Source organism: Rana temporaria, chromosome 3 (genome assembly GCF_905171775.1).
Source record: "Rana temporaria chromosome 3, aRanTem1.1, whole genome shotgun sequence".
Lineage (NCBI taxonomy): Eukaryota > Metazoa > Chordata > Amphibia > Anura > Ranidae > Rana > Rana temporaria.
Window position 1 is genome coordinate 179,272,936 of NC_053491.1, and position 27,534 is coordinate 179,300,469.

A 27,534-nucleotide genomic window follows, 5' to 3' on the forward strand; every position below is an offset into this window, starting at 1 on the left:
GATCAGGGGTGACGTGTGGGCGGGAATGAGCTGCCAGATTGGGAGACACACCGACACTGGAGCCAGGTGAGATGTTTAATGTGGACATTATGTGTTGTGTAGGTAAAATAGCGTGGTGTCCCGCTTCTTAGAGGCAAAGGCTCAAGCTGCCGCTTTACTGTACATCCTGCTGACCGAAGCCATGCAATACCTGTACCACCTGCTTCTTAGAGGCAAAGGCTCAAGCTGCCGCTTTACTGTACATCCTGCTGACCGAAGCCATGCAATACCGGTACCACATGGGTACCTTCCCCTTTAACTTCTTCCTGTCTTGCTTCACCATTACCAGTGCTCAGAAAATTCATCCTTACCATTGCCAAGCAAATGCATCCTTATCCAAAAATACATGCACATGTAGAGTTTTTCCATTAATAAAAAAATAAAAAAAAAAACACACACGGTATAATTGAAAGCTCTGTTATTGTGTTTTTCTTTTAAAGTGGTTGTAAACCCTCTCTGCCAAGTTGCACCTACAGGTAAGCCTACACGGTTTAGGAGATATTTGCCAAAAAGAATACACCGTTGTCTGCGGCGCGCAGAGAATGCCGGTTCTCTCAATGGGATCTGACGGTTTTGATGGCTTATAAGTGCATGCGCGGAGTGACATCGCCGCTCCGGCCAATCACAGCGCCGGAGCGGCGATACCCAAAAGTAACCTTCTGGAGAGATGCCTGCGGCCAGAGGGGGAGGCAACGGTGGCTTCGATCCAAGGTAAGTAATGCATAATGAGCTAGTATGCTAGTATTATGCCTTTGTCTTGCAGGTGGTTGTTTTTGGGGGTTTACAACCGCTTTAAGACAAAAGCTGTTAATTATCTTGGATAACTGTACAAGTTGTTTTTTCTAAACTAAAACCCTCTGTATTCAGGTTTAATTGCAGTATTGGCACTTTGAGATTAACAAGTTGGTTTTGTGGTGCAGTTTGGGCACTCTGGCTCAAAAAAAAGATTCACTATCACTGAACTAGACTCCAAAAATAGGATTTTACAGGAGTACATAAATCATATGTATGTGCATTAAAGTGATAAACAGTTTAGTTTACATTGTCCCCTCTATTTCTCTCTGGACACTAAAGAAAAAAAAGAAGTACAAGACAACAGTTAAACAGAACATCTAAAAAGATTGTGTGTAGCCCATGTAGGGGTCTGGATATGGCATACATGGCATTAATGATAACGAGGGCAGCACAAGGAGAACAGAGTTTTGACTATGTAACCTTCGCCACAAGGTGGTAGACACAAAAAACAAAAAAATTGTGAACTGACCCAAAATTTTCATACCTGGTAAAATTAAATATTAAACAAGATTATCTACGCAACTTCAGGCTTCGCTTTATTTCGTATCTAGGAGGCCGTAGTGGGGTCAGCAAGCCATTTTGCCCATACTTTTTCATACTTGGCAGGGAATCCCCTATTTGCATAAGTAGATCATAGGTGATCACGTTTACAAAAGGCCGACAAGGGTTTCTTCTGCTCTAGTATGAAGTACATTGTCAACCAGACCCAATAGACATACCGCTAAGGGGGACTGGAACTGATTTGTACTCATCTGTGCCGGCTAGTACCTCTGACCAATAACCTGCAATTTCCGGGCATGACCAAATAAGAGTATAATTGCCCTGGGTCAATTTATCTTGTGTGGAGACTAAATGTTTTAAAACGGCAAGTCCCAGATATCATCCTAGTCATAATTATCCAAGTGTGGTATATCTCTTAACCATTTTCCTCTTATTTGTCTAGTGGAGATAAGGCACCGTTAAGATGTACAAAGAGATAAGATGTGGGTTTCTTGGCACACTGAGTGCCTGTTTGAGCTCCGATTCTACCATATTTAGCGAGGCCCGTGGAAATTGACTCTTAGGGCGTGGAAAAGGTCAAATTGAAATCATGCATGGGGGGGGGGGGGGGAAACACATTAAAGTCTTCAGAGAGACAGGTTAAAAGGAAGCCAAGAGCCCTGGTCCACTATCTGCAAGATGTTTTTGCTCTTGTATCAAAAAACAAAAAAATTGTGAACTGACCCAAATTTTCATACCTGGTAAAATTAAATTATTAAACAAGATTATCTACGCGACTTCAGGCTTGCACACCATCGGGTCTGGGAACACGTTGAAGTGTGGTAGGGATGGTTTATTCCAGATGGGTGTGTTAAGTAGGAGTGCAACTGATCGTCACCGATCCGTGATCCGAACGGGTCACCCCGTTCGGATCGGCTCGGCACGCGATCCGCGGAGCGCTCCGGAGCCTCGGCCGTAGGAAAGTCCCCGACTTCGGCCCATCTCCGAAGCGGCGGCCATCTTGCTCCACCTCAACCAATCACAGATCGGCTGTGATTGGTTGGATGGGATGTCCCGTCTCCTTGCACCCGATTGGCCCGCGTGATGAGCGCCCTCTCTGATTGGAAGGCTGCCCGGATTGGCTGGCTGTCTTGGCGGCGATCTGGGAATCAGGATGAACGTGTGGAGCTTGAGGGGGAACAGCGAGCGCCGCTATGAAGGACGGGGACTCACAGTGTTCTTTACTAGTGTGGGGCAATGTGGGCGTGAAAGGGTTCACAGTGAAGCATGGTGGTGGCCGCATTATGCTTTGGGACGTTTTTCTTCTGCTGGAACAAGGGCCTTAGTCAATGTAGAGGGAATTATGAACCGTTCCAAATACCAGTTAATATTGGCACAAAACCTTCACGCTTCTGCTAGAAAGCTGAACACAAAGAGAAACTTCATCTTTCAGCGTGACGACCCAAAGGATACATCCAAATTAACAGGAAGCAATGGCTTCATCAGAAGAGTAAAGTTTTGGAAGGACCCAGCCAGAGCCAAGACCTGAATCTGATTGAAAATCTGTGGGGTGATCTAAAGAGCTGTGCGCACAGGAGATGCCCATACAATCTGACATTTATAGTGTTTCTGCAAAGAAGAGTGGGCAAATATTGCCAAGTCGAGATGTGCCATGCTGATACTCATAACAAAAAAGACCAAGTGCTGTAATAAAATCAAAAGGTGCTTCAACAAAGTATTACTTTAAGGGCTCTTTCACACGGGCGGCCCGTTCAGGTCCGCCTGCCAGTTTTTTAGGCGGACCTGAACGGGCGCACTGTGCTCCTCTATGGAGCCGCGGATGTCAGCGGTGACATGCCCGCTGACATCCGACCCGCCAAAGTGTGACGGAAGAAAAACCTACTTTTCCATCCGTCTGGCGGATCGGGTGAACACGGACAGATGGTCCGTGTTCATCCGATCCCCCCCATAGGGGAGAGCGGCGAAAAGACAGGGCGGTCCCTGCACAGTGTGCGGGGACCACCCTGTCATCCTCGGCTTAGCGGGGATCAACGGAGCGATCCCCGCTGAGCAAGCGGAGGTTCACGAGGCGGATCATTATCCCCGTGTGAAAGGGGTCGAAGGGTGTGCACACTTAAGCAACCATATTTTATTTATACTTCCCTTCACCTAAAAGATTTCAGTTTGTTGTTCAACTGAGTTGTACAGTTTATAGGATAGAATATATATATATATATATATATATATATATATATATATATATATATATATATATAAAAAAGTGGGGAAAAAAAAAAGTCTAAAATGATTTATCCGTCACATTTTTTTTACATCACAGACACCTGACATTTTAACCTTAACCATTGTATATTTGAAATCAAATCTTATTTTGATGGCAATGACATGTGTGGTTGGATTTCTGCCAGTCACATGCTTCTTCAGCTTGCATCTTGGAACAGGAAGGTGAAGCCTCCATTAATCTACATGTAATAGCCTGTCCCCTTGGAGGAGAGAGGGCGTGGGCTGTCATTTACCACTGTGTATATGACTACATGTGTGACTATAGTCAAATCAGATGCAATAGAAAGGAAAACGCTCAGAGAACACACCGAAACCTGAGCATGTTCAGAGTTGCCAACACTGTTTAGCAAAATCCCCATCTGAACCAGGAACTTTGACATAAGGTGGAGATAGAGAACAGCAGGATCAACTCATTTTTTACAGAATGCAGAAAACTAATCTCAGCGATTGAGTTTGAACAGCATGTATTCTTATTTTGTTTTTATGATGTGGGTTTAGTGACACTTTAAGGGACACCAGAATCTGAGCTGGCATTAGATGAGGCTGCAATGTCTACCTGCTAGGACTTTGAAAATATGTAAACAGAAGACCAGATTGCAGCCTTGCAAGCAAACCGTTGCTTGATGCCAAAAAGCCCAAGCAGCACTCACTGATCTAGTAGGGTGCAAAAAGGAAATCCTAAGCCTTAAACCCACCTTGTCGCTATGCAAAACCACTCAGACAATCGCTTCACAGACATGATGGCTACAACAAAAGCCACAGTGGGGGGGGGGGGGGGGGGGGGGGGGGGGGGGGGGGTACAGTTAGAAAGAGGAATGTCTAATGGGTTCACGGCAGCTTTTGAAGCACAGAGAACCAGATTCAGATCTCGCAGGAGGAAAAGGGGCACAAAACAAGGGGAGCTACATAGAAGATGCTCTGTACAAAAAGGTCTTCATCCAGGGGTGAGGGGCCAATGGTCTCTGAAACAGAACATCAAGGGCAGAAACCTGGTTTAAGCCACATTGTAGGGAGGAGCCGATACGTTACAGAAAAACGCAATGGGTGGAAACTCCGGGACGCAAGTATGCCCTTCCATGTCTAAAGATGGACTTCACGGGATGTAGCCTTCCTAGCTCTCAAAGAATTCAGATTCAGAGATGCCCCCGTCTCTGAAAACCTGGGCTTCAACAGCAATGTACCCAAAGCCAGCAATCATGTAGCAAAATGGGAAAACAGTCCAACCACAAAAAATCTTGATGATCTGGAAGAGCAAATTAAGCATCCACTAGTAGTCTTACCAGATAGGTGTCCCACATCTGCCTGGGGCAGTCCGGAGCAATGAGAATCACCAGAATGCCCTTCATCTCAGTCCTGCGAAGCAGACAAGAAAAAAGCTTCAGGAGAGGAAAGGCATGAATCAGGGTGCATCTTACCTAGACATCAGGAAATCCACTACTTCCTCTATAGGATTCCTGTACCTGATCTGACAGTCAACAGAGCATCCATTCCTTCCTCTAAAGGATCCCTGTACCTGATCTTATGGATCCACCACAGCATCAACTGCGTCCTCTAAAGGATATCTGTACTAAACATGTCCAGTTTGTTGCTGAATCTGGGAGGTCCACCATCCAGCATTCCCAACCTGTGACAGGTCATGGAACACACCTCTGGGTGCAGATGCTGTCAACTCAAAGTCTACCCTGTCAACTGTCTACACCTAGGCTATACATTCTGGAAAAAGTTGGATCCAAGGCAGGTTCCAATCCACCGCTCTTGCCAGAGCAAAAATTATGATTCTTTTGACGGCTGATGTAAACCACCGCTATAGCATTTTCTGAACATGGTTTGACAGACCATACATTAGAATGGTCTACTGCTGCATAGACAGCTATATCACCTAAAGTTCTGGGATGTTAACTGGAACCAAAAGGGTGCCAAGGATGACTCCTCAGCCCAATGACCTAGCATCCATCGGGGGACATGGGAAGGAATACCCTGATTCCAGAGCAGAATTTCTGTGCCAACAGGCAAACGACAACCTGGTGCTCTGTACCAAAACAATTGGTCTGTTTAGGCAATTGACTGACTTGTCGCACGGCAACAGCATGTTGTATCAGATGTCTGGAGTGGAACTGGGCAAATGGGATTGCCTTGAATAAGGCAACCATCAGGCCCAAAACTCATGCAAAATCGTTGTCATCGACTCTTGACTGGAGAGCTTGAATCTGAGATAAAGATACAGTGGGCAAAGTCACTTTCCTAACAGGAGGTTGTCCAATTATCCACAATGGGGATTTCCATGAGAGTAGAGCCAATACTGTGGCGAGCACCTTGGGAAACACCCAAAGTGCAGATCAGAGACTAAAGGTCAGAATCTGTGGGGGAAGGTGTAGGAGTGTGCTTGTGACCGCTGCAACCAGAGTTGGCATATAACTGGCTGAATTAGACCATAAAGTCCTAGGGGCCCCTAAGCAAATCATTGGTAAAACTGATGTACCTGAAAAATAGTGGCACATGGGTACACATCCTCAATGTTCACATAAGTAATAAAGTCTCCCTGGCTAAGGAACGATAACAGACCTGGTGGATGAAGAATTTATAAAGTCAAATGAAGAAACATGGAGCTTGGTGATTCAAGATGGGGAAGATACACCTTAGTCCAGAAGATGGGAGAGGGCTCAATGGAGATCTGCTAATCTGCACACAAATGTATACTAAAATGAGTCCAATGTGGGAGGCTAGGAAGACTCCAGCAAGAAAAGTGGCTGTTGTAAAAAAAAAAGGTAGCTCCTAGTTTGCAGCCTAGTCACACAGTGAGTCTTCAGACACAGGACAGGCACTTGGGCAATGCCGACAATCTCAGCCTAGGAAAATGCCCCCCCCCCCCCCCCAAGCTAACCAGTTAACAGAATGGAGTCTGGAAAGCACCCCATGAGGAATTCCAGGCTATTCCTGTAATGTGCAGGGTGCGGTGGTGACATTTCAAAAGCCAAGCAGAGGCCACTTCACCAAGTAGCCACAAAGAAACCAGCTCCTGCAGGCATGTAGAGAAAATATCTTGATTGAAGATATTGAATAATAAAAAATAAAAAAAAGTGGTGCTAGTAAAAAAATTAGTCTTACACAGCAGTTAAAACCGGTAAAGAAGAAAGGTCCATCTTCATACACTAGCACGCCAATTTTAGTAGGGATTATCCTGATATTGCTTTTGTCCAGTCCTCTTGTAGGCAGTTTTATGAATTGTCGCCTCAAATTACATATTTTTTTCCCTCAGACACCATATGGCTAAAGGTCAACCAGAAATGAGCTAGGCTCTACAGCTTCCCCCTGAATGGTATGGGGCAGGGATAGTTTTATCAAGCCCTCTTCAGGTGCCGTGTCCCCCACTCTGACCAGTGTGGAGTCAGACTGGGAAACTGTATATATGACCAGAGGCACAGGGGCAGGAGACCTCAATAGAGGGGGCTGCATGGCTACAGGCATACAAACTGGAGAGTGTATGGACACTCATTTTTGTTACTCAATTGATATCCGATGATCAAGCTGGGACACTCACAATCTAAACTGTTGCAAACAAACACCAGTATGTTCTTGGACAGAGCAGAAGAGCTCTTCCATGTCACCCAAATTGCAGAGGGATCCAAGTGCTTCTTTACAGATGAGTATACAACCATGAACCTCTAACATCTCAAGGAGACCGGATTATTTGGTCAGATGAAGAAAATGGCTGTCTCCTGAAGAGGATTATCCTAAACACTTGCTGCCCAGGGCAATTTTTTATTTTTCATACAGGTGCGCCTTGCTTTTAGAACACCCAAACCTATTTTCACTAAAAAAAAAAAAAAAAAAAAAAAAGCAGATGCCCTGAAGAAAAAAAAAAATGATCACTGCTGAAATTTTTTACATCTCAAATGCAAATTGTCAGGCAAAAATACACTGAAATTAATTTTAGTGCACACAAAAACAATGTATTACCCATTATTTGGTAAAAAAGATGTTGCTTCAAGTAAATAGAGAATAAGCCCCCCTATGTGATGACTTTGGGCAGGTGACAGCTACTTTTTATGGAGGCATAAGGGGTCTATTAGACTCCCAAAGTTTACCCTGCCCACCAAATCAGCTAATCAAGAACATATTGTGCTCGATTAGCTGTGTCCCTGGTTGCAACATCCAGGGAATGACAGTCAAGAAAGCTAAATGAGGATGAGATAGAATAGATGTTAGTTCAGCCCGACTGACGCTATCAGGGAATGTGGAATTACTCTAAATTTTATGCTTTTAATGAAAAATAAAAAAAATTGTAAATATCTTTAATTAAAAAACTGTTGATGCCTTCAACATACATTCTTAGAGAAGGGATTTTAACATGTCCTTATCGTCTAACCTTGATCAACTTGGCTTTAAAACTTTACATTTCCTCAGAGGTGTGCAATAGTTTCTCAACTACCAAGACATGTTTTCTATATGAAACATACTAGAATAGATTAACTAAAAAAAAAAAAAAAAAACTTCCACTGCGATTGACATTTTTGCTGGAAACTCCCACTTCCAATTGATGCCACTGGAGACAATGATTTTCTACTTTAATAAGTGTAACAGGAGTCACTTTTGGGCACAGGTTGAGCCAGGAAATAGAGACATATTGGATTGTTTTAACATGGACAGTAAGCTACCATATATTCTTTAAATGTCTGTAAAGGATATTGTGACCCTACCGGTCAATACTGACTCTTTTCAATGATTAGCCCTGGCTAGTGACACATTAAATGAACCTGGCTCTTGAAAGGCCTTCCATTGTGTGAGGCTGTTGAGATGCTAAGACTGCTTCTGTGGATTGAAACTGAGAGTCAGGCTGGCTCCTAGACCCTCTCATTATGTATACTGTTTATGTGTGGAATGTACTTGTCGGAGACGCAACGTCTGGGGGATAATTAACTCTGAATATCATTATGCAAAAGAATGTGATTGAATCCCCCCACGGTGTGACGATGGGGGGACAGTTTGATTGTTCCTGTGAAACAGTCTCCTGTTGTACTGCATATAAGCAAGCTAAGAAGCCATTAAATATTAGTTCATATTTTGACGCAGTAGAAGTCACAGCAGCACCAATTGAAAGGAGAAAGATACATTTTGCTGCTTTTAAGAACTTCATTGAAACGGAAGGGGAGATTGATGGGTACCTTGCTGATTTTGAGTGGCAATGTGCCCTACACCGGGTACCCACAGAGGAATGGGTTACCATTTTGTCTGAGAAATTGTCCGGCCGGGCCAGTGAAGCGTTCAGGGCCATCCCAGACAAGGATATTATGAACTATGGACTGGTAAAAGAAGCACTTTTGGCCAGGTATGCCGTCACAGAGGCATACCGGAGGCGGTTCCGAGAGACAAGCAAGCAGACTGGAGACTCATATACAGAGTGGGCATGCCACCTACACCGCACAGCATCCCACTGGGTCGATGGATGCCAAGCAGAATCCGGGGAAGAGGTGCTGCAGGTGTTCCTGCTGGAGCACTTCTTTGACAAACTGTCCCGGGAAGTCAGAGCGTGGGTCCGGGACAGAAACCCTTTCTCCTTGTCTGAAGCAGCTCGCCTGGCAGACGAATACACAGACGCCCGCAAACTGGACAACTCTGGTCAAGACAACAGCTCGGGTGGATTATCGATCAGCGGCACCGCCGCCGGCCATTGCCTAAAAACCCCAGTCGGACCGTCCTACAACACCACCTCCAGCGGTCACTTATCCTCAGCAGCCCAGATTCAACTCCCAGGACTACTCCCAGCCCATCAGGTGTTTTGTGTGTAAACAGCTAGGACACAGAAAGCTAGACTGTCCATTGAATCCACCCAGGCAGTCACAGTCATGGAGACAGCCAGAAAGGGGGAACCCCCGCATGCCTGCGGCCCACTGCGTTGAGGAAGAGCATTGGGGCGTTCTGCACGAGGCAGATCCGATACAAGCAGCTAACCAGGACAACAGGCAGCAACACAGGCAGACTGTCTGGGTCAATGGAAAGGTAGCCAATGGACGTGATACTGGGGCCACGATGACACTGCTACAGAAGAAACTCATCCCAGAGAGCCAGCACACCGGAGACACTATAGCCGTAAGAGTAGCGGGAGGCACCGTCTTCCGGCTACCAGTTGCCCGGGTTCACCTGGATTGGGGGGTTGGATCGGGACATGTGAATGTGGGGGTGATGAAGGATTTGCCAGCGGATGTACTACTGGGGAATGATTTGCCCCCCCTTGTTTCTGCGTACGCCCCGATGTGCCCCGCTGAAGCCCACACAGTGACTACCTGTGCCCCGACCCGCGTTGCTGGAACCAACTCGCTTGCTGCCGAGACCCGGCACAATATCACAGTCTAAAAATGGGAATGTGACAAGTTGGCCAGTGAGAAATCGGAGATGCAACGACACTACGTCATGTATTATGAGATGTCCCGTGGCTTGAACATTGAAATGCACAAAACAGGCTGAAATTGTCAAAAGATTAAATGGGATTTGCATCCAGGTGGTGCCTTATCTTGCCCAAGAGCATCAACAGCAGGTTTTGGGGGCCATTGAGAGAGCAAAGCAAGTGACTGTTCCAGAACTGAATTCCATTATTCACCTTCACCATCAGCTACCGACCTGGTAAGCCAGATGGCAATGCTGATGGGTTATCCCGGCAAACAGACATCATCCCGGCCTCCTAGTTCCGGACATCCCCAAGTTGACCCGAAAAGGATCAAGCCGGGTCTGCCGGAGTGTTCCACAAGGAGGGAGCCATGTAACAGGAGTCACTTTTGGGCACCGGTTGAGCCAGGAAATAAAGAGACATATATTGGATTGTTTTAACATGGACAGTAATCTACCATATATTCTTGAAATGTCTGTAAAGGATATTGTGACCCTACCGGTCAATACTGACTCTTTTCAATGATTAGCCCTGGCTAGTGACACGTTAAATGAGCCTGGCTCTTGAAAGGCCTTCCATTGTGTGAGGCGGTTGAGATGCCAACTAAGACTGCTTCTGTGGATTGAAACCGAGTCAGGCTGGCTCCTAGACCCTCTCATTATGTATACTGTTTGTGTGTAATGTACTTGTCAGAGACGCAACGTCTGGGGGATAATTAACTCTGAATATCATTATGTAAAAGAATGTGATTGAAGCCCCCCATGGTGTGATGGGGGGGGAGCAGTTTGATTGTTCCTGTGACCTGTTGTACTGCATTATAAGCAAGCTAAGAAGCCATTAAAAGTTAGTTCATATTTTGACGCAGTAACAGAGCTCGTCAGTCTCGTTATTGAGGGAATTCTTATGGAATGGTTCGGGCCTGCTGGATGGTTGGAGGGTCGGAAGCTGTCGCGAGTTGATGGAAGGTCGTAATTGGTGGTGACCGTTACAATAGGAATGCTTTAAATTACAAATAAGATTTCTAAATATTTTGTAGAAAGGTTTTTTTTTTTTTTTACTTGCTTGGAAGTACAAAGCAGGGCAAAAGGAGATGTATCCATCTACTGGGGCGCTTGTTATCCATAGCTTTAATGCAAGGGTGGAAATACATGTTGCTACTTTTATTAAATATTTGCACTCCGAGGCACTTTCTTTTTGTCTTTTACGCATAGGATTTAAAGTCGCTTTACTTGCCTCTTTACTGCCAGTGCAACCTTTATATTCATGTACAATAAAATTTTGAAATTTTACATTATGTGGAGCCTTTTATGTTTTGGGGGGAACTCCAATGACAATCGTGTCAGGAAGATTGAAGTGTCAATTTGGAAGACCTTCCGAAGCTATAAAGACCCTGGCTGGGTTTGGAGCCACAAGTGATTGTGACATTTTGTAATGAGAGGTCCACATAATTTGGTAAGCGAGCCTTTCAGCCTTTGGTTTTGACACACAGGATCACACTTCAAGATAGTGGTGATACCAGGAATACTGGAAGACATCACTTGTGAACTTATGTTGATTTATTTAGCACAACTTTATAAAGCTATATTGTATTGGAACTGTGCTAAATGTTGCACACAAAAAAAAGCTGCTGTTGACATGGTTTTTGCTATATAGAGCAGTTTATTTTCTTTATTAGCCTTGTTGAATTCCAATCTCCAGATTAGTAAGATCTTAGCAAACAGGCTATTACAGGTCATAGCAGCTTGTATACACAAGGATCAAGTAGGCTCTTTTGTGTCTATATGCGGAAAAGGCATTTAATTGCCTTGGCCGATTTTTTGCAATGTTTCAGCATGGAGGTATTACAGGTCCAATGTAATGAGCAATTCAAGCCCATTATTATTATTTCAGGTACTTGTACAGCGCTGTCAATTTACGCAGTAATTTACATATATATTATACATCCACATCAGTCCCTACCCTCAAGGAGCTTACAATCCAAGGTCCCCTGATCGCACATTCGTACATACTAGGGCCAATTTAGACAGGATCCAATTATAACCTACCAGCATGTCTTTGGTGTGTGTGGGAGGAAACCCACGTAGGCACAGGAAGAACACGCAAACTCCAGGCAGGTGGTGTTTATGCTACACCATTGGCTCCAGTGAAGCTTACACAGGTCACATCTAAGTGTGTGAGTGAGTGTGTGTGTGTGTGTGTGTGTGTGTGTGTGTGTGTGTGTGTGTGTGTGTGTGTGTGTGTGTGTGTGTGTGTGTGTGTGTGTGTGTTTAAAGTCTTTTGTTTCATGTATTGAACCTTTTGCTGCTACAATTTTTAACATCCAATATAAAAGAGGGAGTCACTGTGCACAATTGTTCCTTCAAACTTGCCCCTTTTGCAAATGATTGTTAACCCACACACCCCAGAACCACTTTAATTTACCGGTCTCCATTAAAGGATTTGCAGTGTTTTTAGATTATAAGATTGATGCTAAACCAGAGGCTTAACCCTTTCATTTTCAGCCACACCTTTCTACAATGCAATCACCATTTAGTTATTCTTGGAAATGTCAGAACATTTACTACAGACATCCTTACCTCAAAGTTTATGAAGTCAATTATCTTAATCCCTTTAGAGAAATTGGGCCGCTTTTACAGAACTAGGCTCTATTCCATATATCCTGGCTGGGTAGTATTGCATCCATAAAAATGACAGTCCTGCCGAAATTGATGTACCATTTTTAAACACTCCCTGCGAAAATCCCATTTGTGGCCTTAAAAAAAGTTCCAATGAGACCTTTTATCATTTACTTGGGGAAACTGGAAGCACTATAGGGTGGCAAAAATGGTTCTTAAAGCTCTCAAATCTAAGGGTGGCCTGTTCTTCCCAAGTATTACACATTCCAACGTATTCTGGTTTACTTTGTATTCTTAAAATAAATGTTTTGTGATTAAATTGCAGGATTGCACTGGTACATTGCAATTTTATGCTTTGGGGTCTGGTTACCAAAGTTAGAGGTATCAATTCACTTACTACAAATTTACTAAAAAGGTCTGGAAAGGGTGCGAGGCAAGATGTGAATCGATTAGAGGCCTCCTATGATAGCTTTTCTTTATACACCTGCTATCCCTAACCATGTTACGCATCATATGGCAATGCCAAGGAAAATCTCTTCCATATAAGCAATCTTATTAAAGGGGTTGTAAAGGAAAACTTTTTCCCTAAATAGCTTCCTTTACCTTAGTGCAGTCCACCTTCACTTACCTCAGCCTTCGATTTTGCTTTTAAATGTCCTTATTTCTTCTAAGAAATGCTCACTTCCTGTTCTTCTGTCTAACTCACACCCACTGTAATGCGAGGCTTTCTTCCTGGTGTGGAAAAAGCCTCTTGAGGGGGATGGAGAAAGCCTCTTGAGGGGGCAAGCAGGAGTGTCAGGACACTCTACTTTGCAGATAGAGAAAGGAGCAGTATGTTAGTGGGCGTCCTGCCACTCTCTCGCCCCATCAAGAGGCTTTCTCGACAACAGGAAGAAAGCCTTGCATTACGGTGGCGAGTTGACAGACAGAACAGGAAGTGAGCATTTCTCAGAAGAAATAAGGACATTTAAAAGCAAAATGGAAGGATGAGGCAAGTGCTGACATTCCCAGGCTGTTACAGCCAGAGAAGCAGCTGATCAAAAACAATCTGTTGATCAACTGCTTAGAAGAGCAGGAGAGATATCAGGGATCTAATAGACCCTTTGAGGTTTCAATAACGAGTACCTGTCACCTACCCAAAGCTATCAAAAGGGAGTGGGTTTGCCCCCTTGTGAAAGCAATAAAAAAAAAAAAAAAAAAAAATGTAAACAATGATTTCAATGCACAATTCTAGGACTACAATTCATAACTCTAAACGGATAACCAATAAGACATTTAAAGCATCACCTATAGACAGTTTTAGGTAGTAAAGGTTGTCACCATTTCACAAGCATCTGCAGTTTTAAATCTTGACACAACAAAGTCTTCTATTTAACCAAAAATTGGATATTGTGTTTTTGTGCACTAAAATCAATTTACAAGTATTATTTCCAGAAAATTTGGTTTGATAAACATTTGTGCAAATATCATGCAACAAAAAATAATAATTGTAAAAGCCATCATTTTATTCTCCAGGGTCCCTGCTTTAAGAATATAATAATGTTTGGGGGTCTAAGCAGGTGTGAAGAGGATACTGTTAAAGATCCAAATTATACGTATATAAGTGAATAAGCTCCTTCAAAAAAAGTAGTGACGTGCAATTGGCCCAGCAGGTGTTAACATTGGTCACATTTTTGTTTCTATAAAATCTTAATCTATATAGATACGATTGGGATGTTGTGTTTTTTATTGCTCAAGAACGAAAACCTAATCCTAAAAGATAGAGAGGGGGAAAAAAATAAATAAATATGGGACAGATCATTGGTGGGTGGTAAAACTGCAAATGACAGACCTAACCAAGTCTTTTTAGAATCACTAATGGCTATATGGACTTATGTAGACAACACAATAAAGTAACTGCTAGTAAATAAATGAAACAGTGTTTCTGGAGGAGTGTGAACAGAAAAAAAGTCATCCTAGGAAAGGAAGGTTCCCCCCCAGGCACACAGCTGCTGGAAGAAAGCAAGTTTTCTTCTGGTCATATCCACTTGTGCTGATTAAAATACCATAGGGGCACATGCAGCAGCCAAGCCTTCACCCTCGGCCTCCATTATAAAATGGCTGCACTACAGTTTATTTTTTCTCATTTGTGCACTCCAACACAGCAAGGTTAGCCATACACTTGAAGATTAAAGAAATCATGCAATTTCCCCCATCCATGCTAAAGGAATCTGCTCTGTCAGCTGCTGTATTCACACAGCTGCAGCACACCAGTGGCTGTCTGAATATGCGGTAACTGCATCTGAATGCAGTCTATGTTTTGCTCAACAATTTTTCAACTGGCTCAAAGTTTGTCAAGCCATGTGGTGACAACAGGGCCACAGACAGGTTGAATTTCAACTCATTCAGCAAGAAATCAGTAAAAAATTAATGTATGGCTATCCTTAGCCGCAGGTTACAAAGGTATAATAAGACTAATCAGTCCTAGTTCAAAAGACTTGGTGAGCTTAGTTTATTTTGGATAGGCAAAATAGACAAAATCTTAAAAACACAACACATTACACACAAAATTGATGTTCCTTACTTGCGATTAAGGAAAAAAATAAAGTACCTGCTGTGGTTTTACATCTTGCTGTGGTGCAACATAGCCAACTTGCTGAGATGGCGGTGGCGGTGGTGGGGGAGGGGGCAATCCCTGAGGCACGCTAGATTGAGCAGATACCTGCACTAGAGGTATTGGTGGGTGAAGATGAATAGGGAGTGGAGGATGAATGTTGTATGGATTGTGCTGCATGCTCACTAAGGGGGGATGTACTCCCACTGAATATGGGTAAATATTCACTGGCTGTGGAGGAGGAGGAGCAGGAGGTGCAGGGGGTGCGGTCATCGGTTGCTGCACTACATTCATTTGTGTCTGCACCATATTGACTGGCATAGGAGCACTTTCAGTTTGTTGACTTGGTTGTTCTTTGAGGGCTTGGTCTGTTTTGGAAGAAAAATCAGAATATACAATTAAACAGTATGCCAATTAAACAGTTAAATGACTCTGCAATACCATGACCTAAACACTAACCAAGGTTAAACATACATTGGTATGAACATAATTTTCTACTTTGAACAAATTAACCAATAATTACTGATTAAAAAAAGGTGCATGTTAACCCCATGTTGTCACTACACTGAGCGCTCACAATAGCTTTCTTTTAATTTAAAGCCAAGGAAAGATTGTGCATGTTTATTGATTATATTGTTATGGCTAGGGTTGTCCCGATACCACTTTTTTAGGACCGAGTACAAGTACCGATACTTTTTTTCAAGTACTCACCGATAATTTTTTTAAATGTGTCCCCAAATGCAGCCATGTCTCCCCCCCCCCCATGTATCCAGCCATGTCTTCTCCCCCCCCCCCATGTATCCAGCCATGTCTTCCCCCCCCATGTATCCAGCCATGTCTCCCCCCCCATGTATCCAGCCATGTCTCCCCCCCCATGTATCCAGCCATGTCTCCCCCCCCCCCCCCCATGTATCCAGCCATGTCTCCCACCCCTGCTGCTTTTTTTTTTCTTTACATCTGTAAGGGAAAATAATAATGAGCTAGTATGCACTGGCGTTTTGACGTAGCTTCCACCCTGCTATGCTATGGAGACAGGTGGGGACCATCGTGCCCCACTCGTATCCACAGAGGGAGAAGGACCTGATCGCCTTCGCCGGTAGCGACGGCTCCGGTAAGCAGCGGAGGGCGCCCCCTCTCCCGCCGCCAACGGTGATCTTGCGGCAAATCTGCCGCGGAGACCACCATAATTGTTTACAGGACCGGCCATGGAAAATATGGTTATATCTGTTGCGGCAGCAGCTGCTGCCGTTACCGAGATATCCATCTTTAAAGGGCAGACGTATATGTACGTGAGCCGAACCTTAAGTGGTTAAAGTGGCCAGGCTGGGGATAGTAAATTTGCTTTAAAACCAGCCTTCACTGACCTGTGGCTGCAGGGCACCTTGGAGCAAATCATCCTCAAAGTTCACAGCAGAAGCACTGAATTTTGCAGCAGTTTAGCTCACCACGCTCCTCCAATTCCAGCAGTTAAGCAGCCTTAAGCACAGAACAGGTACTCTTGGAGATGGGAGCAGGGTACAGCTGAGCCTTCACATATTCACTACTTCTGATGTGAACTCCAAGGATAAACTGCCCAATATTTTGCGATTACACATTTAACACTTGCATGGCACGTACTTCAGAGAACATTTTGGATTTTGTTAAAGGGCAAAAAAAAAAGTAAAATGCAAACCTTGGTCTTGAGTTGCTTCTTGTCTAGGCCATCCCTGCTGCTGGGAGCCAGCAGCGCCTCTTCCTCTTTTTGAATAATAACTCTGAACATCAGCAGGTAAGGTTTTTCTAACAGCCCAACTTGATGCAGAAGTCCACCCAGATCGATCAACAGGTGACTCATATGTTTCCTCATATTTAGGTTTATAATTTTGATGTTCTTGCACCCTAGTAGACTCTTGCCCAAAAACATTAGAATTTCCTGAGTAGGGCGGCTGTCTATTGTTCCAATAATTCTCATTTTGGTCTCCATAATTAAAACCACCTCTGAAACCTCCTCTGCCATCGCCTCTGCCATCACCTCTGCCATCACCTCTGCCATCACCTCTGCCATCACCTCTGCCATCACCTCTGCCATGGCCACCACGGCCTCTGGGTGAATTCCAGTCCATGTTCACATTTCTGTTCCACGAATCACCTGAATTATACTGGTTATCATCCCAATTACAGCCCCTAGGAGAACCTCTTCCTCTGTTCCCTCCTCTACCTCGTCCATCCCCCCTACCTCGAAGGTCACCCCTTCCTCTAAAATCACCTCTGCCTCTGTAATCCCCTCTTCCCCTAATTTCTCCCCTTCCTCTGCCCCTATTGTCTCCCCACCCTCTCCTATCACCTCGCATCCAGCCATCTCCCCTGCCTCTGCTGTCTAAAGATTTAATTCTTTCTGACACCCAATCCGGTTCATTTTTATTTTCAGGATATTGCTCCGATGAAGCCATGGAGTCATATTTATCAATTCTAAAATGTTCGTTTGGTTTTTCATGCTCATTTCTTCTGTATCTTTCATTTCCCCTAGGACTTTTCCAGCTGTCGTTTGATCGTCTCTCTTTCCAAGGCGGAGAGTCTTTTTCGCTCCTCTCAGCAGTATTACTTCTATTTCGGTTTCTATTTTGCGACCCTGACTTTGAGCGAGATCGACTTTTAGATCTAGACTGCCTCCTATGTTGCCTGTCTCGACTTCTGCCTTTCCACTGCTCACTAGTATTCCGATCTCTGTCCTTACTACGGGATCTAGAATTGCGTTTAGGAGGAGAGTCTCTATTTTTAGTTGGAGAACGTGATTTTGGCCTCTCTTTAACTTCACTCTTAGTAGGAGACCATGTTATTGAAGGAGAGTGGAACCTAGATCTTCGAGGACGCACTTCTTTTTTCTGCGCCTCTTCGCCAAGCGGCACTGAAGGTTTTTCAGTGGATTCAGTTTCTTCCGTTTTTGTTGAAACAGAAGAACCAGGTTCAGTTACAACTGCTTCAGTCAATTTTGTTTGTTGCTCAGATTCACGATCACTACAGATCGACTCGCATTCCATAGCTACAGATTCAGTATTATCTTCACCATAAGCTACCTGCTCTTTATGGTCAAGATCAGTTTTATTTTTAGCATCAGCATTATCAGACAATTTACTGCCAGCCACAGCACTAGAATCAAGGATGCTTTCAACTTTGTTACCAACTAAAGGTACATTTTGTAGGACATCACTGCATAGTTCATCTTTTACTTCACCGACATAACAGGCCTCCTCAGCTGTAGACTGTTCAGGCAGCAGTGTTTTATTTACAGAAATTTCAGTACTGCTCCCATGCTCCGATTCACCCGGTACACTTGTTTTAGTATCTGTCAGCTTGGGTTCCTGCAAGCTATTTTCCACTCCATTAACTTCATCACCTAAACCATCATCACTTCTAAGAGAACTACCCTGCAGAGGGGATTCCACATTTAGCACTTTAGGAAGGTCTGGAGTTTCAGATGGATTCTCCTTAAAAGAATCAGATGAACTAAGGGAATGTTCCAAGTCAAACTTCTTTTCTGGATCAGCAGCTGGCAAACTTGTTGATTCCTCATCCTTAGAGGATTCTTTACAACAGTCTAAATCTGGCAAATGTTCAGCTTCTGACTGGGAGAAACTGCTTGCCTGGTTTCCATTCAAGCTTTCAGATGACTGCACACCTGTGTGGCCAATGCCAGAGTTGTCTTGCTCCATACAATCAGGAAGATCTTCAGATAGTGTTGAAGAAAGTGTGTTTTTTTCAATAACCCCCAACTCATTTTCTGAGTCCGAAGATGCAGATTCCTTGTGTAAGCAGACATTATCAGTGTACTTAGGAGAAGGAGGAGAACCTGGACAATCTTCACAATTCTCTGCCTGCATAGAATGCCCCAATTCAGTGCTTAATTTTTGCGAAGAATCGACATCTGAGTCTAGTTCATTTCCACACATGGACTCTGGCCGACTCTTTTCTAATGCACTCTGACCATTTGTAAATATTGGAGAAGGCGGTGAATTCACTTTGTCAAGTGAATGTTCATTATGAGGTTCTGGAGAAGCAGATGTCTCTTTATCAAAGCTTTCCTCGTTTTGCATAGGTGATGATGCAGGTATGTGTTCTTCTGTGGACTGGTCCATGGGAGACAAAACAGAGGAATCATCATCATCATCATCATCTACTGGTTGGTTTACTTTTTCAGGACTGCTTACAGGAGACCTAGACACTTCAAATTGTGTTGTGTCAGACAAATCTGGCATCTTCAACTTTTTCTCATCTTTTTCCGATTCACTTTCAGAATCATCTTTACTTTCATCAGCTTCTCGTTGAGTTTGTGTTGCTGACCTGAGTCGTTTTCTCTTTTGAGCAGTTTTTTTGGGTGCCCTCTTTCTTTGTTTTGCAGGTGGTTTATTTGAATGATCAGTTGACAAAGTGTTTGTGGAAGAGCTATTACAACCAGATGCATCATTATCGGAGTTGCTGGATTTTGGCGAGCTTTGAAGCTGACTGACATCAGATTTGCTGTTTCTTGCTGAGCGTCTTCTAGTAGTGGACTGCACACTTTTTTTTCTTGCTCCTTTACTACTAGAAGCAGCTTGTTTTTTTTCTGTTCCTTCTTGAGCACAGGACTGAACACATGTTCTCTTGGAAAAAACTGTTTTTGTAAACAAAAGGGGTGTAAAGAAAGGGAATAATCAATTACTGTAAAAAGTAAACAGTGCTACTTTTATTTTAGAACACATTAATTCAAACAAAACTATACATTTCACCTAAAGTCGAATCCCAGCTTTCAGTTCATTTTAAACAGTCAATTTTGCCAAGCTTGCCCAAATCATTTCCATTAAACATTGATGCGGTTGCTGCGTGTGTTGCAATGTACTGTGGTAGCATTAGCTGCATACAGTAAGCAGCGCTGTGTCACGGCGGCAGTACTTCCCATCTACTGCCAGGAATTGAAAGTCAACCTGAGTTTGTCTCTGCCATACTGGAGAAACCTTTACTGTTATCAATGAACACAAGTCTTCCTCTGATTGGCCAAGGTGGAGGGGGGGTGGCACATGAGGTCATGATTTCCACCTCCGCCTACGGGAAGAGGAGTTTTGTAAACACCGAAAAATACATGGCTCCTGAATAGTGGAGACGCACTCAGACTGACTATTTATTCCTGCAGCAGACAGGAAGTTTCCCTTAGTGCTGCCACAACACAGTGCTTCTTGCTGCGTGTAGCTACTGCTACTTCCAGGACATCAGTGTATGCAGTGGCTGTATCAGTGTTTAAAGCAGGGGTGGGGAACCTGCGGCCCGCAAAATCATTCCATCCAGCCCCCTCCCGCAGCCGCAAGTTCCGTGTCCGTTAAAGGACAAGATTCCCCGTTAAAAAAAAAGCCGTGACCGCTTTGGCTTTAAACTTCGCATGCGCAGTTTCCTGGCGCTGCCCGAGTCCTGAGCTGAGCCTCCAATCCTGTTTCTCCCCCCCCCCCCCCCCCAGGCCCAGGGGGCGGCCGCGGATTCGACAGAGGTGGCGATGCGAGTGATGTCATCGCGCATCCCGCCAGGCGCGCCAAGCTTTAAAAATAGTCACGAGAGGGAATGGATAGAGCCGTCTTGCCTTCTTGGTGCCGGCTCCAGGCGGTGGTCTATCCGGACTCCAGACAGCCCTGTGACAGCCCAGCAGCTACCCAGGCATCCACAGCAGAAACGGACCAGGCCAGCTCATGGCAAGCCAAGCCTGCATTCTCAGACTTCCTTGCCTCAAGGTACTAAAGGAGCTGGTGGTGGTGGCAGGACTCAGGAGTTGACGGCGATGGTGGCAGAAGGTGGAGGGAGGTGATGGTGGCAGAAGGTGGAGGGAGGTGATGGTGGCAGAAGGTGGAGGGAGGTGATGGTGGCAGAAGGTGGAGGGAGGTGATGGTGGCAGAAGGTGGAGGGAGGTGATGGTGGCAGAAGGTGGAGGGAGGTGATGGTGGCAGAAGGTGGAGGGAGGTGATGGTGGCAGAAGGTGGAGGGAGGTGATGGTGGCAGAAGGTGGAGGGAGGTGATGGTGGCAGAAGGTGGAGGGAGGTGATGGTGGCAGAAGGTGGAGGGAGGTGATGGTGGCAGAAGGTGGAGGGAGGTGATGGTGGCAGAAGGTGGAGGGAGGTGATGGTGGCAGAAGGTGGAGGGAGGTGATGGTGGCAGAAGGTGGAGGGAGGTGATGGTGGCAGAAGGTGGAGGGAGGTGATGGTGGCAGAAGGTGGAGGGAGGTGATGGTGGCAATAGGAGGTGCTGGTGGCAGAAGGAGCTATGGGAGGACAGGAGCTGGTGAGGGCAGGAGCTGGTGGTGGCAGGAGGAGCTTCTGGCCGGAGCTGGTGATGGTAGCAGTAGGTGACGGTGGTGGCAGAAGGAGCTGGAGATGGTGATGTTGGCAGGAGCTGGTGGGGCAGGAGCTGATGGTGGCAAGAGCTGGTGGTGGCAGAAGTTCACGTTTTAAAATATATAAAAAAAAAACTTTTGGGGCAAAAAATAAAATAAGAGTGACACGTGACCCCTGACACGTCACCAATGCCCCCATCAGGGCTGATAAAAAAAAAAAAAGAAGATGAAATGAAACTGGGAAAAAAAACACACACAACCTCCCATCAATAGTACAAAAATAAATTGTAATTACACACACACACACACACACACACACACGTCCAAAAAACTTTTGAAAAAATATCTAAAAATTGTAAAAAAAAAAAAAATATTTATCCGACACTGTCCACTATCCTGACACCATCCTGCACGTACTACCCACCACTGTACACTCCGCATTCCTGCGAGTCGCACCGCATTGCTGTTCAGATCACATGTGATTTCAGCCATACAAAATGGCTGAAATCGCATCACATTCAGACCAAACATGCACAGGACACTTTTTGGTCAGCACCAGAATCGCATTGGTGTTCACACCTATGCAATCCGATTCATGTCCAAACTGTCAGTTCGCAGTGCAATATGTGAGCTGAAATGGGGGTGTCATTACCATTGTATGACACTCCCCAGCAGTTCGCATATGGCAGTGTGAACTGCCATGCGAGTCGGGTGCGAAGTGGGAACCCGAAGCGGATTTGCAGGGTTCCCGAATCGCACCAGTGCAAACCCAGCCTCAAAAGCATACAGCCTACAAAAGTCACCCGACTACTCCCACCAAGGCTCGGTTCATACTGGTGCGATTCGAGAACCCTGCAAATCCACTGTGGGTTCCCACTCGTACAGCAGTTCACACTGCCATATGTGAACTGCTGGGAAGTGTCATACAATGATAATGACACCCCCATTTCAGCTCGCATATCGCACTGCGAACTGACAGCTTGGACATGAATCGGATTACATAGGTGTGAAACACCAAGCAATTCTGGTGCGGACCAAAAAAGGGTCCTGTGCGTGTTTAGTCCGAATGTGATGCAATTTCAGCCATACACTTTGTATGGCTGAAATCGCATGTGATCTGAACAGCAATGCGGTGCGAGAATCCACTGCGGGTTCCCACATTGCACCCGACTCGCACGGCAGTTTACACTGCCATATGCAAACTGCTGTGGAGTGTCATAGGAGTGTGAACTGACGCCAAGCTCATTCAGCCTTAATGGGTGCAATAATAAAACGTGAGAAATCCACCCCTCCCCCACATAACACATCCTGGTGATGGAAAACAATGTTGCAACTGTCATCAGGTGACCGCAGACACACACACACACACACACACACACACACCTAACAATATCATCACTAGAGCTTGTACGCTGCCCAGCTCTGACTAAATACATCTTCCCTAATCACTTGTCTGTTCACTGCAGAATACATTTCCTTGTCACACTGAACTGTGAATCACACCCCATGATGAGAAACATCCAGTCAAAACACAGTATAGGCAGCCAATCATGGGAGAGCTAGGAGGGGGATGTGAATTGTGAACTTTTTTATACACAGGATGTGTCTGTCACAGGCTAGTGCACGAGATATGTAAATAACCTGTCACTCACAGCAAGGGGGCGGAACAGACCAAGGTTGTTCTCAGTTTGTCGATTTTATCTCACTGAATAATAAAAGGATTGCTCAGAGCTGGATTAACTGTGTGGCAAGACTGGGCACAGATGATAGAAAATCGTATTCTCTACATTGTGACATAAAAAAAAAACAAAAAAAACAACACACACAGGCATCCACTTTAAGCATCCAACAATAAGCTCTTATTGTATTCTGCAATCATATGCCCACTAAAATGGCTTCAAATATGTTGTCAGCCAAGATGTTTGAGGCATTATGCTTGCCTGCAGAGACATGATATTTTTGCAAAGCTATCCTGCCTTTGTTTCTTGTAGGTTGCCGAGCATACTGCATTTGTGCACCAAAAACATCATGTTCCACTATACTTCAATTCCTACCATGCACATATACATTACATGAAAGAACAGTTGCTACACTAAAGGCAAGAATTATAATTATGCCATACAGATCTAAGATCACTTAACAAAACATCAATAAAAAAAAAAAAAAAAAAAAGTGTGCTTTGTCTATATGCAGACCATGTTAATCTTGCACACCATACTGAAATGTGGTAAAAGGGTGCAGCAATGACTGCCAACTGGTCGCTGTACAAAACATGGATAAGATTTGACTCCCAACTGGTCAAAAAGGCCAAGATAGGGAATTTTGACAGGTTACAGTGTAAGACAAGGATAAGATATACCGTATGTCATCAGCAAAAAAAAAAAGCTGGTTTCAAAAAGTGCAAAGCTTGTGGTGCTATACCCAATACTTTGTTTTTCTGTGTGATCATAGAATAAAGACCATTCATCAGGCATGTGGATCACATGCCTGAGCAAGGGTCCCTGTGCCATCCCAAAAGATTGATTTGGGACATTTTCAATCTTTACAGTGTTTCTTTAGGAGAGATCTCCCAAGGAGTACATTTTTAGACATGGGGTATACTGCGGACCTCAGGATGCTGGCACACAGGTATACAAACAAAGCCAACCCCTGTATAACCCTTCTTTAAATTGTCATGCCCAAGTTGTATGAGCAAGCAGCACACAAGACCAATGAGAGATAAAATGGGACCTATATCTCTTAAAGCAGAACCAGGCTCCTTCAGAATATTAAAAGTCAGCAGCTACAAATACTGCAGCTCCTGACTTTCAATATTAGGGCACGTACCCGTTTGCAAATCAATCGGTGTCCTTACTCAAGCCAATTTTTCAAAATCGGCTCTCGGGTGCTGTCATCGTCTCAGCTAAAGGAAGCTTCCTGCCATGCGGCTTCACAGCCGGTTCCCTAAAGCGCATGTGTGAAGCACGCTGCGCTTTATGAATGGCACGGCAGCGGAGGAAGGATGAGGGGCAAACTCAGCCAGAAGTGGGAGTGTGTACCTCTAAAAACCAAGTACCAAAATAAAAAAGTCGTGACCCTAAAACTATGAACGGAGATTGTAGGGTGAACCACCACACCGGTCTAAAAAAAGGGGGTAAGGGTAAAGATAACAAAATGGCAACTGGTATACACGAATAAAGACTAATGCCGCATGCGGACGGGCATGTTAAAATATGCCCATTCACCCGCCGAAAAAACCCAGAGTAAAAAATGCTTAATATGATGCATATTTACACGTGCGAGACTGATGGAATGAAATTAAGCACATCAGCTAGAAAATCTGTGCACATGCATAATTTACATTAGTATGCTTCTCCCTGATCACAGGTTTTGGGCTCCTTAATGCTTCTAAACGTTGCTCTAAAATACATCGTAGCCTTAAAGCAAAATTGAGGCGACCACTTAAATCTCACCTAAAATGTAAAGCCTCCCTATTCAATAATGAAAATATATGCAAAAGGGTAGACAGAACAGGAGTTGAAAATCATAGATCGAAAACACAAGAGAACAAATATAAGAAAAACTGGAGGAAGTGTACAAGAGCCTGTATCTTCCAGAAGCCAAGTCTCCATAATTATAGTAATGTCTTTTGGGAAATAGTGCAGCAGGATAACCAAGTATCCTGGAGAATAATTATTATTTTTTTTTTTTAAAGCAAAGTCCAGCTTTTTAGGCCCCTTTCACACCGACGGCTGTTTTGCCGCAGATAAAAGCATTTTTTTTTTTTTTTAATTTGCTGGAATTCAAGACTCCAGGCACAGCGATCAGCTGCATTTGTACAGTGCTTTTAGCTGCGGTTGCGTTTAGCCACGCCATGATATTGAACGGGGATCCAACTTGGATCCCTGCAAATACCAAGCACTGTGTATGGTATGAATCTTGAGGGGGAAGGAACTCCACGCCAAATTTCAAATAAAAAAAAAGGTAATGGGTTCTCCCTACAAGAGCACCCATCTGCTATGGATTTTAATGGGGAAACCCATTACGCCGAAAAAACGGCGCGCCCCCCCCCTCCTTAACCGTGCCAGGCCGCATGCCCTCAACATGGGGGGGGGGGGGGGAGGTGCTTTGCGGCACCCTGTCTTCACCGCCGTCTGGTTCTCTTCCGCCGGAGGCCCCACTCTTTAACTCCTTTACGAGGGGGAGGTGCCTGGGCTTCTGTCGCCTTCTTCGATGTCGACACGTCGCTTCCTCCCGCTGAAATTCCGTGTGCGCGGCTCGCAGAGATTTATATAGGCCTCTTATGACGTGTCAGGCCCATGAGCACCCCTGGAGCATGACGGGACTGTGACGTCATAAGAGGCCTATGTAAATCGGTGCGAGACGCGCATGCGGCATTACAGTGGGAGGAAGCGACGTGTCAACATCGAAGAGGAGAAGAAGGTGACAGAAGACGACGGAAGCCCAGGCACCCCCCCTCGCAAAAGAGCTAAAGAAGAGAGCGGAGCCCCCGGCGGAAGAGAACCAGAAGGCGGTGAAGACCGGGACCTCCCAGCAGAAGGAAACGAAGAAGCAGGGCCCCCCCTGTAAACACAGAGATCCACATCCTGTCAGGGAGAGGAGACGGATGCTGTGTCCCTTATACATAGGGACACAGATCGGTCACCTCCCCCACTCACCCCCCTCCCCCTACAGTTCGAACACTCACTAGGCTACACGGTTAACCCCTTCCCCGCCCCCTAGTGGTTAACCTTTTCCCTGCCAGTCACATTTATACAGTAATCAATGCATATTCATAGCACTGTTCACTGTATAAATGAATGGTTCCAAAACTGTCAAAAGTGTCCGATGTGTCTGCTATGTCGCAGTCCCGAAAAAAAAAAAACCATCGCAGATTGCTGCCATTCCTAGTAAAAAAAAATCATAAAAAAATAAAATCCAAAACTAAATGAAAAACGTTGGCTTTACATATAGTTTAATGATCACATCTAACCTAGCATTTTCTAAAGGCTTTGAAGACAACTGGAAGAAGGCTCTATGGCAGGGATCCTCAAACTACGGCCCTCCAGCTGTTGTGGAACTACACATCCCATGAGGCATTATAACACACCGACATTCACAGACATGACTAGGCATGATGGGAATTGTAGTTTCTGAACAACTGGAGGGCCGTAGTTTGAAGACCCATGCTCTATGGTCTGACTAGACCAAAATTTAGATTTTTCTTATGTTTGGCATTAACTGAATACACAAAAGACAGTTGATTCACGATGCCCATGCAATCAGAAGGAAGGAGCTGAGCAGTTTTACAATGATAATAGAGAAAATTTAGCAGCGATACATTGCAAAGCTGAAAGATATAGCCACACAAACCCAATACTGAAACAGCTATCAAATTTGCAGCGTTTAAAATGGCAACTGAGTGTAAACATTAGCAGTACATTTTTTGCACCCCCCAATCCCATATTAAATTTAAATTCCTTTGCAGCACACAGTTTAGCGCAGTCTACATACAATCTCAAGATTTTGATTAAAAAGTAAAATAAAACAAGTCATTAATCACAAATCCTCAGTTACAATATTTTTTCATAGAATTGTTACCTTTGCTCCTGACTGATAAAGGTCTTATGGTAAATATATAGTCATCCAAAAACGATGGCGAGTGGATGAGTGTTTCAACAGAAAAAAGGGAATTGCTATGAACAAAAAACAAAAAACAGGTTAGTAACAAATACTGTAGTGTAGGCTTATGCATGAAACGTGCCAATCAGAATACATTTTCAAACCTTGGGCTGTAATGACAACAGAATAGGAAAACAATGAAATGCTTTGGGCATCGGTACCCTTTTCATGCATAAGATTTATTATTCAGATAAAAATGTCAGTAAATAAAACATCTGAGCATGCAAGGCCTTTATCAGCTTGTGTAGTAATATTGTTGCATTTACATTATACATAAAGATCATCTAAAGCAAAATATGCAACATTGCAGCTTACCAGTCTCCGTAGATGAGGTCTGGGTTAA

The 27,534-nt window shown here is 44.4% G+C and overlaps 1 protein-coding gene across 5 annotated transcripts in view; it reads right to left on the reverse strand.

Annotated features, from left to right (window-relative positions):
* The window catches only part of SCAF11 (SR-related CTD associated factor 11), a 103,318-nt gene that overhangs the window by 12,461 nt on the left and 63,323 nt on the right, over positions 1-27,534 (reverse strand). For 2 of the 5 annotated variants that reach the window (XM_040343901.1, XM_040343905.1), the window contains exons 10-12: positions 27,111-27,205; positions 16,878-19,832; positions 15,203-15,573 (exon numbers count right to left, since the gene is read on the reverse strand). In XM_040343901.1, the coding sequence (XP_040199835.1) occupies positions 15,203-15,573; positions 16,878-19,832; positions 27,111-27,205 (3,421 nt within the window). Of the gene's footprint in view, positions 1-4,895; positions 4,969-15,202; positions 15,574-16,877; positions 19,833-27,110; positions 27,206-27,534 lie in introns of all 5 variants that reach the window. The other 3 variants (XR_005747909.1, XM_040343903.1, XM_040343902.1) reach the window with 3 other exon arrangements.